The 15,880-nt window shown below is 39.6% G+C and overlaps 1 protein-coding gene across 5 annotated transcripts in view; it reads left to right on the top strand.

Moving 5' to 3' along the window:
- espn (espin) overlaps nt 1-15,880 on the top strand; it is a 42,546-nt gene that overhangs the window by 11,091 nt on the left and 15,575 nt on the right. For 2 of the 5 annotated variants that reach the window (XM_051426793.1, XM_051426790.1), the window contains exons 4-10: nt 251-433; nt 1,681-1,812; nt 3,411-3,666; nt 4,199-4,482; nt 8,733-8,894; nt 11,395-11,629; nt 12,806-12,859. In XM_051426793.1, the coding sequence (XP_051282753.1) occupies nt 251-433; nt 1,681-1,812; nt 3,411-3,666; nt 4,199-4,482; nt 8,733-8,894; nt 11,395-11,629; nt 12,806-12,859 (1,306 nt within the window). The remainder of the gene's footprint in view (nt 1-250; nt 434-1,680; nt 1,813-3,410; nt 3,667-4,198; nt 4,483-8,732; nt 8,895-11,394; nt 11,630-12,805; nt 12,860-15,880) is intronic. The other 3 variants (XM_051426791.1, XM_051426792.1, XM_051426794.1) reach the window with 3 other exon arrangements.

The following is a 15,880-nucleotide window of genomic DNA, read 5'->3' on the forward strand; positions in this document are numbered from 1 at the left end:
ATTCATCAAATCTAGTTAATAAATACAGAGTAAACTGATTGATTCCTAGATCACCATCCCATACTCAATGCATTCTTATTCCATAAATCAGATAAAATGTAAATGAACTTTCTACTTTTACTGCTTTATCATTTGTTAAAAAAATGTGTCCTTACCAGGTTCTATTGTTTACTTTCCCCCCAAAAAACAGATTTCATTAATCCCTAATCTTTTAAAAAGATGACTGTGTCGTTATGTTCCCCTCTTTTAGATGAGTTTCACGGAGATCAGCCTGGCAGGCAGGGATGGTGACGGGGCCACGGCCATGCACTTTGCAGCCAGTCGGGGTCATTCGAAGGTGCTCAGCTGGCTGCTGCTGCATGGCGGAGAAATCGTCACTGACAACTGGGGAGGGACCCCGCTTCACGACGCCGCAGAGAACGGTGAACTGGAGGTCGGTGTGTGTGTGTGTGTGCCTTATATTTTACTTATTTCTGCTCAGTCAGACTGGAATTAACTGTGGAATAGAAGACAGGTAAATACAGCTCTTCCTTTTGCCACTGTATTAGCATAGGCAGTGAAACAAGGAGCACTTACTTGCATGATTTTCATAAAGCAATTATAAGGCTGTTTTACTATATATGCCCATCTGTTATAGTTCATTACATTAAAACCCACAGTTTTTCGTCAAACTAGTCTTTGAATCACCTATAGAGCCTTTCTCTCCAGTTTTGGTATTAGTTTGCCAATTACCGCTCAAAAGTCAAGTAATACAGTTGAAATGTATTATAGCATGTTAATATTGGAATTTAAAGGCTTTCTGAAGAAAGATTTGGTGTTTGATATTTTATTTGTGGGTTTTTAATTAAACAGTGGAGTGACTTTGTACCTGTCACGAACTGTCCTGATACTTTTTAATAATAATGGCAATTTGAGTAATCACAGAGATGATGTAGCCTAAAAACTACAATTTTATGTAAACTACATTAATACAAGTTAAGTGGACGCATTGTGATTCTTGGAGCTCACATATCCATACTGAACCATCTGTTTTGAATGAATGGCACTGGCTTATTGGATCTACCACCAATCTGACCTACTACTTTGACTAACATTTTGTTGTATCCAAGTCCGTTTAGACGGCTGTTTCAGCACAGGTTTGATGTATTATAGAAAAAAATTAGCATTTGCACTGCATAATAAGGGTTTAAAAATTGAACTCTAAAGGAATCGACACAAACCCTGACTGGGTGCTGGTCCAAATTTTGGTCTGGAGAGAACATTAAGAAGCTAACTGAAACACGAGTCAATTTGGCAACACAAAGCTTGCTCAGTCTTAGATCAACAAGCTTAGTCTGGTTTCCACCTGGCACTTGACAAAGGGGGTGGTTCAAGACTGTTTAAGTTTCTTTTGATTAACAAACAGAAATGCTTTGTTTTAGACAGGAAGAGGAAGGTTTCCCACATAATTTAGGAATCACTGAAGGGAAGCATATCAAACTTTTTCTCATACCAACTTTTTATACCGTAATAACTAATGATTGTAGAGGTTTTTGTGTAAATTGGATTCATTTGAACTGATTGCAGCTGATTTTAAGCACAGCAGTCACTTTCACAGACAATTGTCATTTCCTCCATCTTCTTCATACCTTTGACCACTTTCTCTGTCTCCTGTCTCCTCTCTCTCATGTCACTCTCCAGTGCTGTCAGATCCTTGTGGTCAATGGGGTGGACCTGGGCATCAGGGACCAGGATGGCTTCACAGCAGCAGACTTGGCTGAATATAACGGCCACTCCCAGTGTGCCAAGTATCTGCGCACTGTGGAGAACATGGTAAGAGACAGCTGGATCAAAAAGGATCAAAGTATTTTAGTCTACATAATTCTAAGAGATAAGCCATACATAAGAAAAAAAATAGGTATAGTTTATTCTATCTACTTAAGGAAGCTGTACATTAATCACACATACATCCTTTATAACAGAAATATTTGATTCCAGCAGGATTTAGATCAAATTATTGGAGGTTCCTTAAATACTTTTACATCTTATAATACCAATATTAATGGAATATAACATTGAATTATTTCTACATCATGAACTGTATCTCAGACAGATTTGATTTCCCAAAAACGTCTCCTGAATTACTGAATTGTAAACCACTCTTGAAGTCAGTGGTTCCCAACCATGGGTGTCAGGATCCCAAACGGGGCCCACGAAAAATCTGAGGGGTCACAAAATGATTAAAACATAAGATATAAAAGTATGTAAGAAAATATCACTCTTTGATTGAACTGTTCATAATTTACATAATTTGCATCATAAGTGGACTTCATTTTAACGATCAACTTAAGATGACTCTGTGTTTGCTTGTCAAACGATTACACAATATCTGAGACACTGCTGGTTAGGTTCTCATCAAACTTGGAGACACATGTCCTATTGATGTGTTTTTTCCTTTTTCGAACACTAATTGGTCTAATGGGAGATCTACTCTTGCATTTCAAAACAAGACAACAGACAGTATTTGTTCTAGTCAGAGAACATTCGTGAAGGACCGGATGTGTTCAATAGCACAAATGTTCCGCTTCATCCTGCTATGCATGAAATTATAATGAGTTATAATGTCTGCTATAGTGACTACATGACCATCCTGTAGTCCAAATTCTGCAACATATTAGATTTAGAATAGTCTAATAATAATAATAATAATAATAATTAATAATTTAAATTCCTATTTAGTTGAAGCTAAAATGCAACAAAGGAAAACACAGATATTGCCAAGACGGAAAATGTCAAGATGTGGATATTGCAGCTGTCGCTGAGCCAACATGTCCCTTGACTGACAACAGTTTATCTCTGCTAATTACCAGAGCTATTAACACTTCACATACAGTGGCCTCCACAGCTTCAACCAGCTGAAATCCCCAAGTGGCCAGAGGAATAATAACTCCTCCACACTGAACTCTCATTGGTATGTGGGAAACATATTTCCCCCCTCTTGTACTCCTCCCAGCAGGGACATTCAGCCCACTGAGTGCTGCACTGTGGGAAAAGCAGAGGGCCCCAGAGCCTTTCTGATCAGCTGTGAGATGTTTCATTAGTGTGTAGTAATTAAACTCATAATGCTGTACTCCTCATGTAAGTCATCAGGGAGTGAGAGGTCGTGGGATTTCAAAACTCATTAATGAACAAGTACATAATTCATGTTAACAATAATTCATTTATCTGTCTCGTGTAGCGCCACTGTATGTTTTTACATCTAAATGAAATGAACCAGACATGTTTTAATAGTGAGCAATTACTTAGGAATTAATTCATTAATAGACTCATGGTTTTGTTGTTTGTACTATAGTACATCATATCCACATATTGGACAGTTCAACAAAACAGATGCATTGACACTTATATTAATGAACTGCATCCTCCAACAGAGTGTGGAGCACCGTGTTTTGTCTCGGGACCCGTCAACGGACCTCGAGTACAAGCAGCCGGACTCGGGCCTCTCGTCCCCAAACACCACCATGCCCCCCACCAGCCAGGCAGCACACTTTGACATCAGTTCCCCATCCAGCTCGTTGTCCAACTACGACTCAGCCAACTCCAGCCAGTCCAGCACTGGGGAGAAAAGGAGCAGCCTGACAACGTCACGAGGGCCGCCCACTCAGCTAAACACAGTCGCACACACAGGTATGCAACACATGTAGTAACATAATAAACTTTTTACACTAGTTTCTAAATTAAAATGTCAAAGGCTCAATATCTCAATAGTCAAATACATCTTGTATCAGCTCATAATCAGAATGTTAGATGAAATAAGTTTTGCTGTCTTAAGTATTTCAGTCATAAGTCATAAATTCTTGAATGCCATATCTAACATGCCAAATACAGCATCTCAGCAACAGTGGAGCCCTCATCTATTTACTGTGGAGCTAAAATCATGGATACGTTTGCCTACACATGTCACAGGTGCATGATATACTGGTGCTGCACCCTAGTGGTCTGTGTGCAAATAGTTTGTTTGGATGGAGAGGTGGACCATCATTAGAGTAACACATCTTTCTCATTTAATGTTTGAACTGAGCTGTGTATTTGGGAGAAAAAATAAAATGTTGAATGGTTTACGACTAATGCATTGCTTTGTTAATTTGAATCAGCAGTATACCTGTGAGGAACTCAGTAAATCATCAGTGAACATGCCAACATGTCTTTTGTCATACAGGTGCATCAGAATCAGCCATTTCCGACATGCAGGCGTATATGGACATGCTTAACCCAGACATTAGCTCGGACGTGCCCAAGAAGAATGAGACACCTGCCGATGCCGTCTCCAAGCCCCCGCCACCACCAGCCTATCCACCACCACCTCCCCCACAGTCTCCCCCGGCACTCCCTCCACCCCCAAGCTACCCAGCACCACAGCCCCCTAAGGAGCCGTCGTCAGCTGAGTTCCTGAAGGTGAAGAGTAACTTGCGGCACGTGGAGAGCAACACCGGCAAGAAGGAGGTAAGCACAGAAGGACTGCACTCCAACTTGAGTTCAAAAGATGAATCCATTTGTAAGTTGAGCCTCAGAGCTGTGCAAAGATTGACTCATCTAGAGGGAAATCTTTAAATAATTTCTTAATTTATTATTAGATCATTGTTTGTGCTTGTCCATCAAACCGTTCCACTGCGCAGAAATATACCTCTGGCTTATGAAGATAAGCAAACAGACAAAAAATAGGTTAGATAATTGTATCCCATACATTCTCCCTGAATTTTATTAAGAGCAGATATACTAAGTTTTGGGGAAAATAACATTTCTCAGAGTAAGGAGAAGAAAAAGGATCAGGTATTTGGGATAAATTGGCCATCAGCTGCTATTTTCCCTCGTGTCTAATCAGTTGGCCTATTGCTTTGGTGTAACAATGTGCCTTGTCTGGGTCCCCCACAATGATGTTATTGTTTTAGCATGGCTAACGAGGCTAACAAAAATTCTCATTACTGCGGCAGGTCCTCTGGGTTGACACACACAATGGTTGTTGTGATGGGTTTGATTTTAATTTTAGTAATTAATCTGGCTTCAGATCACTCAAAAGTTGGTTTAAGAGCTGACAAGGAGCAGCAATTAAAACATTTGTCTCAGTGCTGCTTCTGGTGGTTCAATAATGCTGCGAAGTACATTAAAACTGGTCGTGAAGTTTTTATTCTAACTGAATTGTAATAGAGTTGTTCAGAGAACATTGTAATTATGACAAAGATAACCAAGACAGACAAGAGATTACTTTCACCTCATAAAGATTTTATTTCCTGACTGTTACCCTCTCTTCAGGTTTGACAACAACAAGACACAAGTCTTTGTCCAGTTGTATAAAAAATGTTGCTGTAGCTTGGCCATAAATGTGCAATCCTTTTTAATTGATTTCTGCAAAAATAACAGAAGCTAAATATTGTCTGAAATAATGTTTTTATAGTAATTGTCAAATGGCATACCCTCCTGATCGGCCTAATTAAAGGCTATCAGTGCTGTACCGATTCATTTAAAAGCAGAGATACAGTATAAACCAGGGAGCTGCAGAACCAGTTCAGACAGAAAGAAAGAGTCTGTGTGTATAGATCTGCTATACAAGTCAGTTGTTGTTAACTGGTAGTGTCTCCAGGGACAGCTCTATCTGTGTGTTTGTGTGTGTGTGCATGCATGCGCCATCAGCCATATGGGGGAGAGTTTTTAATTAGTGCCACCCCCTCTTCTCTCTCCACTCCCTCACCCTGGGCTGGTACCCAGGTGACCAGCCCGGGGCGCGCCCTCATTAACAATTTAACCAAAGCCAGTGCTCGGAACACATGCACACACAAACACACACAATTAAGATCAGTGTGCACCATATACATTGGGAAAAACAATCTACCTTGGGCGCCATAGTAACAGAACAGTAACCCCATCCAAGGACACAGCCGATCAGATGGACCAATCTCACAGCGTGTAGACCTATTAAAGCTAGAAAACAGTGTAGGAAACCTGTTAAGTGCAGTTGTAAGTGAAGGAAGCATCAGGTTTGTTTTGTTTAGGACTATATAGGCTCTCGCTGTCGCTCCTCTCTCTCTCTGCTGTTGCTGCTGCTGATGCTTCTTCTTCTTTCACCTAATTTGTCTGCATTTGCCTTGACTGAAGTCAAATGTTTCCTGTGAGGCAGCTGCACGAAACATTTGACTCTGGGGATATTTTTATACTTTAGACATACTGTAGTCCCTCCAGAAAACCTGGACTTTGAGATCTCAGCCGTGATTAGTATATGTTTCTACTGCTAATTCGGGGTATTGAGGGCTTGAGTATTCTAATACTGCTAAAGCTTGAGAGATTTGAGTGTGGTTGGCCATGTTGAGGGCAGCACCTCGGTCTTTGTGTTTTGCATAAGAGGCACAGGACAGGGTTGGGGAGTGGTTGGTCCGCGGACTGGTGGTGACATCATTGCTACTGCTGTGGCCAGCCTGATTATTGATGAGGCCTGTGGGTAAAGTGAGAGGGCAGGTAGAGTGACAGGCGTAGCTCAGAGCGGAGAGGAGTTGACGCTCTGGATTTGGTGACAGCTACTCTCTGTGCTCTGCTGGTCTTTGTGGATGAGGCTCTGTCCCGACTGGAGAAAGGCTGCAGGAGAGGATTATTAACGCGAAGGTAAGGTGTTGAGAAGAGTAAGAAAGATTTTTTAAAGTTTTTACCTGTGATATTACAAGTTGCTTTGGATATTTTGGCTAGTCTCCAGGTTCTGGAGCTGACTGAGCTGCTATGTGGCTGGGCATTTAATGTTTAGCATTGGTTGTCATGTTTTAATTGTGTAGTTTCCTTTGCCTTTCTGTTATATTAGGATGTTGTAAAGCATGCATGAAACGTTTTACTATTTTAAAATGACACAAACTACCTGTGCATGAGCTTTAATAACCTGAGGCTTTTGCAAAAACCATGCGCAATTGTCCTAACCCTTGTCAAACTGCAAGCAGACAAACAACCTCTGATAATGCATACAAACCCATTAGACTCTAAAAAAACACTGTATAAGAATGGCTTATGCTAACAGACAGGTCCATATAATGGGAAGGAAGGCTGGCTGTCTGTGTGTGTCTGTCTAAATGGATATTGTACATTTGCTATTGTTGGCCCACCTCCCTGGAGGATGACAATCAAACCATCTGTAGTGCTCCCCGGCTCACATTACCATCCCACCTGATGAGTGCTCAGGGACCATTTCTTTGACAGCAGACATGAGTCAACAAAGCTCAACAGGCTTATAAGAACTCAGAACATGACACCACAAAGGGAGGAGAGGTCAGGGGTCAGCTGTCAATTATTTCCGCTTACATTTACATCTGCTTGACGTCTCAGGCTCTTGTCTGGATTTCATGAAACATCATGGTGTCTTTAAGCATTAAAATGTAAATGAATGCAAGTCTGATGCTGGTCCCTGGATTTGAAAGGCAAAGTAACTATACACTTAGCTAAAACAGCATGCATGTCGAAGTTGACAGCTTTCGTGGTTATTTTTTGAAAATATACAGGCTCTTTTTTCACATTTGCATTTATTTTTGTGATAAACTTTGTTGGAAAAAAGTTATTCTTAATTAAGTTATCCCTAGGAATGCAAAGCGTTTCGAGCCGAGTACCAAATGCAAATATGAGGCTTTTTGCATTAGGGAAATATATGCACAGATTGACCAGAAGAAGCGTGTTAGTCATCCATCCATCTTCCCAGTGTTAATGTCGGGTTCCTCATAAATGTAAGAAGTCCGACCCACATATATTCCAATAGCAGCATACAGTGAAGACTCTGAGAATGAGTTTGATATTCTCCCTTAACAGCTTCAGTTGTCTGAGATGTCAGAGCAGAAAGTGAGAGGGCTCAACTGAAAGGGCCAAGTTAGTGGCCTCTGACCCTGCTCTGTGGATACGAGGGTCTCTCTTACAAGCTGCCTGTGAGCTCTTGTTCTCTTGAACTCTGTTCTGTGGCCCCACAGTTATCACATGAAACATAAATGCTAATGTTTTACTGGAACTGAATGAAAGCCTTGTTCTGTTACTAAAATAAGGCTGCCTTGGTCACATGAGAGGACTAATCTGGCAACAAAAGCTACTAAGTATGACTTACAGTGTGTGGATGTGGAGTTCATTCCCAAAGCACTGTTTAAAACCCTTTCCTGCCATTCACCACTCAGTATTTCTAAAAAAAGATCAAAGATTGGGTTATTTTGTTAACCTTCTGTTTCTTATTTACAAATGAACACAAGATGAATTGTAAATTACTATACAAAATGTAACTAATTCATCTTTTGCATACAATAAATTCACTGCCTTGTAATTTGTATTGTATGTATGTATGTATGTATGTATAACACCGGAAAATAGTGTGAGCCCAAAGGGACGTCTTCAGATTCTTTGTCTTGTCCGGCTAACAGTTCAATACACAAATATATTCAGCTTACTATCACTTAAGACAAAGAATTGCAGCAAATCCTCACATTTAAGAAGTTGGCAGTTTGGTTATGCAGACATCAAAACAGCCGACAACTTCATTCGACCAATCTATTAATTGATTAATCATTTCACCTCTGATTTCACTCAAATATTCAAAAAGGTGCTAAAAACAAAAAGTGTCAATGTATAATTCTCTCACAAATATCTTTTCTCTTTAATTTTATAATTTTCAACTCATCAGGTGCTATTCAAAACTATATTTTGAAAAACATGCAGATGGAAGTTAGTGAAGCTAATTTTTTTTATCCCAGCAGCTGATTCCTGGAGAAAGTCACGACAAACTGCGGCGCGTTGACTCAAACAGGAAGTCAAGGAGCTTCAGCAAGCAGCCCAGCACTGGGGACTACTACAAGACGTTGGGCAGTGACACAGCCGAGCCCCAAGAGAGCAAAGGCATGGCGCCCAACGAGGAGGTAGGCCAGATCTCTGCTCTTTATGACATCCATATGTTCAATGTTATAGATTTTAATACATTTCAGCAAACACATCAAAACACTTTTCTTTTTATATCTTGCGATACTGTAAAAATGCTATATGTAGAAATGTTACCACAACTGTCAGCCTTTATTTCTCTGTATCTTAATTACCCATAAATAAACGAGTGCTGACCTGATGACTGAACGAAAAATGCCAACATTATTTTAAAGTAGATATCTTTAAGTTTAAAGATATCACAACCTACTTTTTGCCTATAGATGGCATTTGCTGAAATCTATTAATGTGTATTATTAAAAAAAAAACATGTTGGTCAAACTGCTTTATTGTGTTCACTGTCAGTCATCTGACATCCACTGGGAAATAATCTCTCAAAACTAGGTCACCCCAAAAAGCATTGTTCATTAAGGCAGCAGCTGATTTCAGACCAGATGTAAATAAACTACATTTTAAGATCAATTATTACATGTATTGCTATTTAATTTTGCATGCACTGCAAAGTGTTTGCAAAATTACAAAACAATAGTAAAAGGGCTGTAACTATTGGCTACTAGTACAGTTGAATATACTTTTCGCTCTGTTTGTGATGTTTAGGGTTGTGTAGTCATCTCAGTCCTTTATAAAAGCTCTTATTCAGGGTGAGGTTGGGCTGGGTGTTGTGTTGGCATTAGGTTACCACAGAGACTGCACTATTTGACTATACATTATGCCACACGGCATGTTACATAATCTTGTGTCCTCTTGAGCTTTTGTTTGCCACCTGATGCAAACTGCAGCCTCATTTCCATTGCCTCTTGAGTCGCCACCCCACTGTGTAAACTGTCCAAGAACCTGTTATGGAACAAAGTCAGGACAAACCCAGACAAGAGAGCAGGAGGTCATCAATGACCAGACTGCCCATAGAAAGTAAACTACATTATTCTAACTTCTTCTTTTCTATGGCCAGCGATCTGTTGTATGTGTTAGTGACAGCTTGTTAAATCCTTATGAGTTGTTTCCATTTGTACCAATGAATGCTTGTTATTTAAATTTTAACAAAATAGACCTGCAAACGTTGTGAGAACACATTAAACATATATATGGGTAAAGACATTGCAAGGGAATATGGCACTAAAATCAATCAAGAAAATGTATTTATTATTATATAACAGAAGGTTGTATAAAGAAATTAAGTTTTGCAGTTATTTACATAGTATACTACACACATAGACCCCCATCACCAAGCATCATCAGTGTTAACACACATATAACACATATAAAACTGAATGCGCCTTATTATTATTATTATTATTATTTATTCATTGTGCTCCCCAAGATTATTGGTTAAACTACCCGTTTGTTGCCAAATACTTGGCAAGCGGCTGAATTAATAGTCTGTTCAATCATCAATGTCCCTGGAGAGGTGTTCTTATAATCTCATGGGTATCAGGAGTGGGGGTGTTCTGGGTGATACGGGGTACAATCCACATTGAGCCAATTAAGGCCTCAGTGGGGCCCCTCCTGGTCTCAGAGGCACTCTAGCAGATGGACCGGCTAATCATACGGAAGCAACGGCACGTGCTGCCAAGACCCATCTGGACACAGCCCTCCCCCAACTCTCTGGGGGGTTTGAAAAGTAAAGGGGGCAACAATGATGAGCACGCGTCTGAAGAACGAAGAAGGGGCGGGGTGGAGGTTAAATGTCACAGTCTATTAATTTGCTTCCAGCAGAGTTATGGCACGCTTTCAGAGCGTGTCAGAGACGTGCGTGCTGGGGGGTGCAGGGCGTGGGGGTTAAAGCACTATCACTTGCAGTGACAGATGGCTTCTTCTCACTGTTTTCCCTCAGAGTTTCCCCCTAGAGATTAGGTCATATTAGCTTTGTTATTAGGGTATTATGTCTTTATGAGTTGATTAAAGACGGCAGGAAGCAGAGGGAGGACACATCTAATAAGGCGTACATCTGTCACTGTTGACAGTCTCTGTGCAGGAATCTACGCCTCGCTTAAACCAGCAGGAGTGACATGCCTATGCAAGAAAGGAAGGAAAATCCACTGTCACTGTTTTGTGTTTATTTTCAATTAATAAATAAAATAATACTACTACTACTAAAAATAAGCTTATTTGTAAACTGTTTGTTGTGTTAATTCATTATCAATTGTTATAATAATATTATATATTTTGTTAACATTATTTACATGTTTTAAGAATATACAGCTGACAAATGAAAAAAGAAAAATGACAATGATTACCTGAGACAAAAAAAAGCTTTGAGATTTTAATTCTCAACGTTCAAGTGGTGTTTAAATTTTAGTAGATAGCATAATTTCATGGGCCACCTGTCACATCCCTGTTATCAGTGACCAAATATTGGCAAACAGAATAATACAACAATGTGGTTGCTAGGAGAAACCCTGCAGGGGTGACTACAACAACAAGTTAATGGGCATAAAATATGACTGACTAATTCTGCTCCGTCCCTCCCTCTTGTCCAATCAGGGCTCCTTGTTATTGGAGGAGCCTACTGATGGCCCCGCCCACAGCTCTGAGAATGGCACCACACAGGAATCGGTAGTGCCCCCACCGCCTCCACCTCCACCACCTCTTCCCCCAAGCAACCCGACGCCAACACCCCCTCCGCCTCCTCCACTTCCCCCAGAGACGCCAACCACCCAGAATTACTCTGCCAGTAGCACCTCCACCAACCAGAGACGTCCTTCTTCCTCATCAGGAAGTGAGTGTCCATTTACTATTTTTTTTTCCTCTTTCTCCATCCTTTCATTTTTTTGTTTCTCTTCATTTACTACTTTATTCTGCCACTAAACATCTCTTGAAAGTTCTTAAAAAAAGAAAAAAGCTATACATTTATGCACTTTTTTTCTAGTTAAATAAGCTTATACACATTGTTCTACTCCTAGAAAGCAGAGCCCCTGGTATTAATGGGCACAGTGTAATCTCACTGGGTAAAGATGAGTTGAGTCTGACCCTAGCATCCTAAATAACAGATTATAAATTAATGATGTAGGGCTACCATTACCCTGAGAACTGGTTTAGTGTTCAGCCATTTCCTTAAGTGCCCCACGCTGCCCCAGATGCTCTTATCGGACCGTATACATGCTGTCTAGTAACAAGGACATTTTTACTTTTATGTAATATTGTAAATTGGTAAAAATGAACTGTCCGTAAGGCTTGAAAATGCATGTTGCAAAATGTTTAGATTGTAAGAATTTGTCCTCATTGTGGGTTAAGATGTGACAGTTTGATTAATGCAATGTCCTTCTCCAAAAACGCAATTTAAGTACGAGAATTTCACCCAATGAGCTTTGAAAATTGAAAAGTTGTTATATTTGATTATGCCCAAAACATGTGTGATCCCTTCTTGCTTCAAAGAACTTGACAGAAAGATCTGATAATAATCAACAACAAGACAAAGTTAAGTAATTAATTAATTATATAACAAATATCACACTTGGAAGCAAACGGATCACAACACACCATCATATGAAAGAAATGTATATAACCTAGCCTAGCCTGACAAATTATGAACCTCAAAGAAGACAAGGAAAATGTCCCAAGGTAACTTATTAAATATTTGGAAGATGAGAGAAACCTTGGATCGGCCTCAAACAATTGACGCAAGAAATCATACAAGACAAACAAATCTTTTTCTCCTTTGGTAATAATTACAAATATACCAAAACTGTTCATTTCCATGATTGTCAAGCAAACACTGTCCTACTATTATTGCTCAATCATTTTTCTCCCCTTTAACCTCTTAATGTACATTGCTGTTTACGCGTTCCTTCTTTCACCTGCTCTATCTCCACCTGTTTCTCTCCATTTTTGTTTGTTTTGTTTTTGTTCCCCCTTTTTGCCTGCCATGGTCTGTCCTCACTGCTGCTCTGTCAAGGCGGGGATATGTCTGCCCCTCAGGCAGAAGGAGGGGTCCCGAGACAAATGAAGAGTAAGTACAGATTGTGAACCAGTCTTTCAACTAAATCAAACTAAACTAAAATCCTGATCAAGAGGTTAGAGTAGTCATATAAATAGTTTGCTAATCTCTGTTGCTAACAGCTATTTCAAAGGAAGTGATGTATTTTCATTTCTAACAGGAGAAAATATATCCACCATGGCTAGACTCATAAAGATATCAACAACCGACGCCTGTACTCTGGTTTGAGAATATACTTTAAAACCAACAGCATTTGAACAAAAAAAAGTAATATTGATTATACCAAACTGTTTCTTATAATGTAACATTATTTAAGAATGAATAAAACAGCCACATAGGGTATAGATAACAAAAGACAAAAGGTTTGTTTAGAACAGAATTAGCTGGTGAAACATATTTGTATACAGCATGTCAGGAAGCTCATTATCTCAGACAAAGGTTCAGTGAAGGATCAATTACAGTATATGGCTTCAGCTTTGTTTCACAGCTGACAAGCAGCTCATAGGGCAATATACAGTATAGTTTTTTAAAAACCAGTAATAAAAAGCAACTTCAATAAAGCTGTTAACTATTAATTGCTGAATTTAGGCACCTTTTTACAATCTATGTAAATTATCTTTCAGCTTTGTTCACCTAATATCCAATTGTCTCATCCTTTTATGGCCCACCTGCTGCCTAATAGTAGAACAGCAATAAAATACTTAAAAGGTAAAGAGCAGGCTGTGCTCACTAATAGCCTGAGTTGTGCTTCAGCATTAATCAGGTAATAAACAGGCAGTTAAGTGGTTATAAAATTAAAAGCCGCAAACACATGTGAGAGCTCAAGATGAGTTTACGGCTCAGACACTTGTTGAGAAGATCGCAGCCAACCAGGTGGCTGATTGAAAATGCTCCTGCAACAATGTAAAAAGATAGGTAGAAGGTCTCTATTGTTTTGTATTGATCAACGGGGGGGAAGAGGATTATACTTTTTATATTGTACAGGACGCATCTTTTACAGTGCTAAGGAGCAGTGTGTGTGCTCACTAACGATATGATTCAGACTGTTAGGTGGTCATAAATTTAAAAGCCACTAACACATGTGAGAGCTCAAGAGGAGTTTACAGCTCAGAGGCTCATTGTGATGACAGCAACAAACCAGGTGGCTGATTGACAATGCTGCTGGCATCATTGTAGACGGTTAGAACTTCCTCATTGTTTTCAACTGATTAACAGGATGGACAGGATCCTACGTTTTATATAAGAGGACATATGCACAACACATCTCTATCTGAGGTGCTCGACAGATGGAGCAGCTCTTAATTTCTAACCGCGAGCAGAAAACCTTTTGTGCTTGTTATGTCCATCATGAGAGGTCATTTGTCAAATGTTCTCTACCTGTCACAGCTCCACCCTCTTTTACACTCACTTTGGCAGACCTACTGAGTCCACACCCCAAGCCCAAACAGAATTTAACTAACAGCCTATTACTTAAACCAATACCAATACAAAAGGTGTATGGAAACAGTACACCAATCATTTTTCTTAGCTTTTAAACACATCTGATTGTGGATAATCAAGTGTTCTGGAGCTCTGCAATGAAGATTTGTCAGGGGAAAATGGGTGAAGGTAGGCTGTATATATTGCCAAAATTAGAAATAATACGTTTTTGTGACTGATGCAGTTACATTTAAGTAGGAATATTTAATTTTTTACCAGGACTTAAAAAGAGTTTTTGTAGCACTCACTGCGCCTGGCAATGAAGACTTATTGAACAATGTAATCTGTTGACTGTGAATTTAAAGAGATGTCACATGTTGTAAAAGTGGGTCAGGGTTCAGTAGCTGTTTCCTTTTATCCACAAACTATTCACAGACTACCGCATGAGTGTGTACAACTGCACATTGTATAAGGAGGTGTAATCCAGTAAATATGAGGTGAGATGTGTCATGAATGCGTGTATCGAATTGTGTGTCAGGTTTGCTATGGTGAGGATTGGTTCGGAAGGACGGACTAACAAGCTGGGGATTGAAGGGTGACTGTGTGTGTGTGTGTGTGTGTGTGTGTGTGTGTGTGTGTGTGTGTGTGTGTGTGTGTGTGTGTGTGTGTGTGTGTGCATGTGTTAATTCCTAGCCAGCTTGCCAGTGGCTCGCTGTCACTTCCAGTTACTGGTGATTCCTTTAGATTTCCCCCGACTGTGATGATGGGTCTTTAATAGAAAGCTGCTCTCTCCTCCCCAAGAGAGAAAGACAGAGAGAGGGAGAGCAAGGGAGAGTGAGGAGGGGTGGCAGGCTAGCGAGGCTGTGTCCAGCTAGACCATTGTGGTCGACTCAACAGGGAACACTTTTACGGGAGGACTTTTTTTCCATTCCCCAAGTAGAAAATGAGTGATCAATGAGGAGCTGAGGAATTTATTGGAGATCTACCTTCACTAAAACAGGTGAGGTAGCTGTTGGCTCTTGGTGTGAATGGCATATTAATACCATAATATGTGAAATTTAAATGTAAAATGAATGTATAGTTGTATATTACATGATCATATTTGATTAGAGGATTTTCCAGACACATCTTAAAAGTTTGTTGCATAGATCAAACTTAAATAACACCTGTATTGTTGTTCCATATTTTGGTACTCTGTCATTGAAATTGGAGTTTGCTGTTAAAGTATATTTGTATTTGGTTATTCATGTATTAATGTAACAGTTGTAAAATGTTAATATTTTGAAACATTAATGGATAAGTCAGCTAAGTTAACAAAAATGTGGCCTATATGTAAGCACTACTGTGACGTTGCCTGATAGACATTTAAAATTTCTTTCATTTTGTCTGTCCTTAAAAAGTGAAAACAAAGTTCCTTTGTAATAGCATTACCAATAGAGTTCGTAGTTGAATTTGTTGCATTTTTCACTTTAAGCAGATTAGAGTCTATGGAAGCTGAATGTATATTTTACCAAAGACCTACAAAAGATCATCAGTAGCTTAACTGTGCCTCCTCTCTCTGGGTTCACTGTAGTGAAAAAACTTTTAATTGCTCCTTGCCAACTAATCCTGGCT

This window comes from Dicentrarchus labrax, unplaced genomic scaffold (assembly GCF_905237075.1).
Source record: "Dicentrarchus labrax unplaced genomic scaffold, dlabrax2021, whole genome shotgun sequence".
Lineage (NCBI taxonomy): Eukaryota > Metazoa > Chordata > Actinopteri > Moronidae > Dicentrarchus > Dicentrarchus labrax.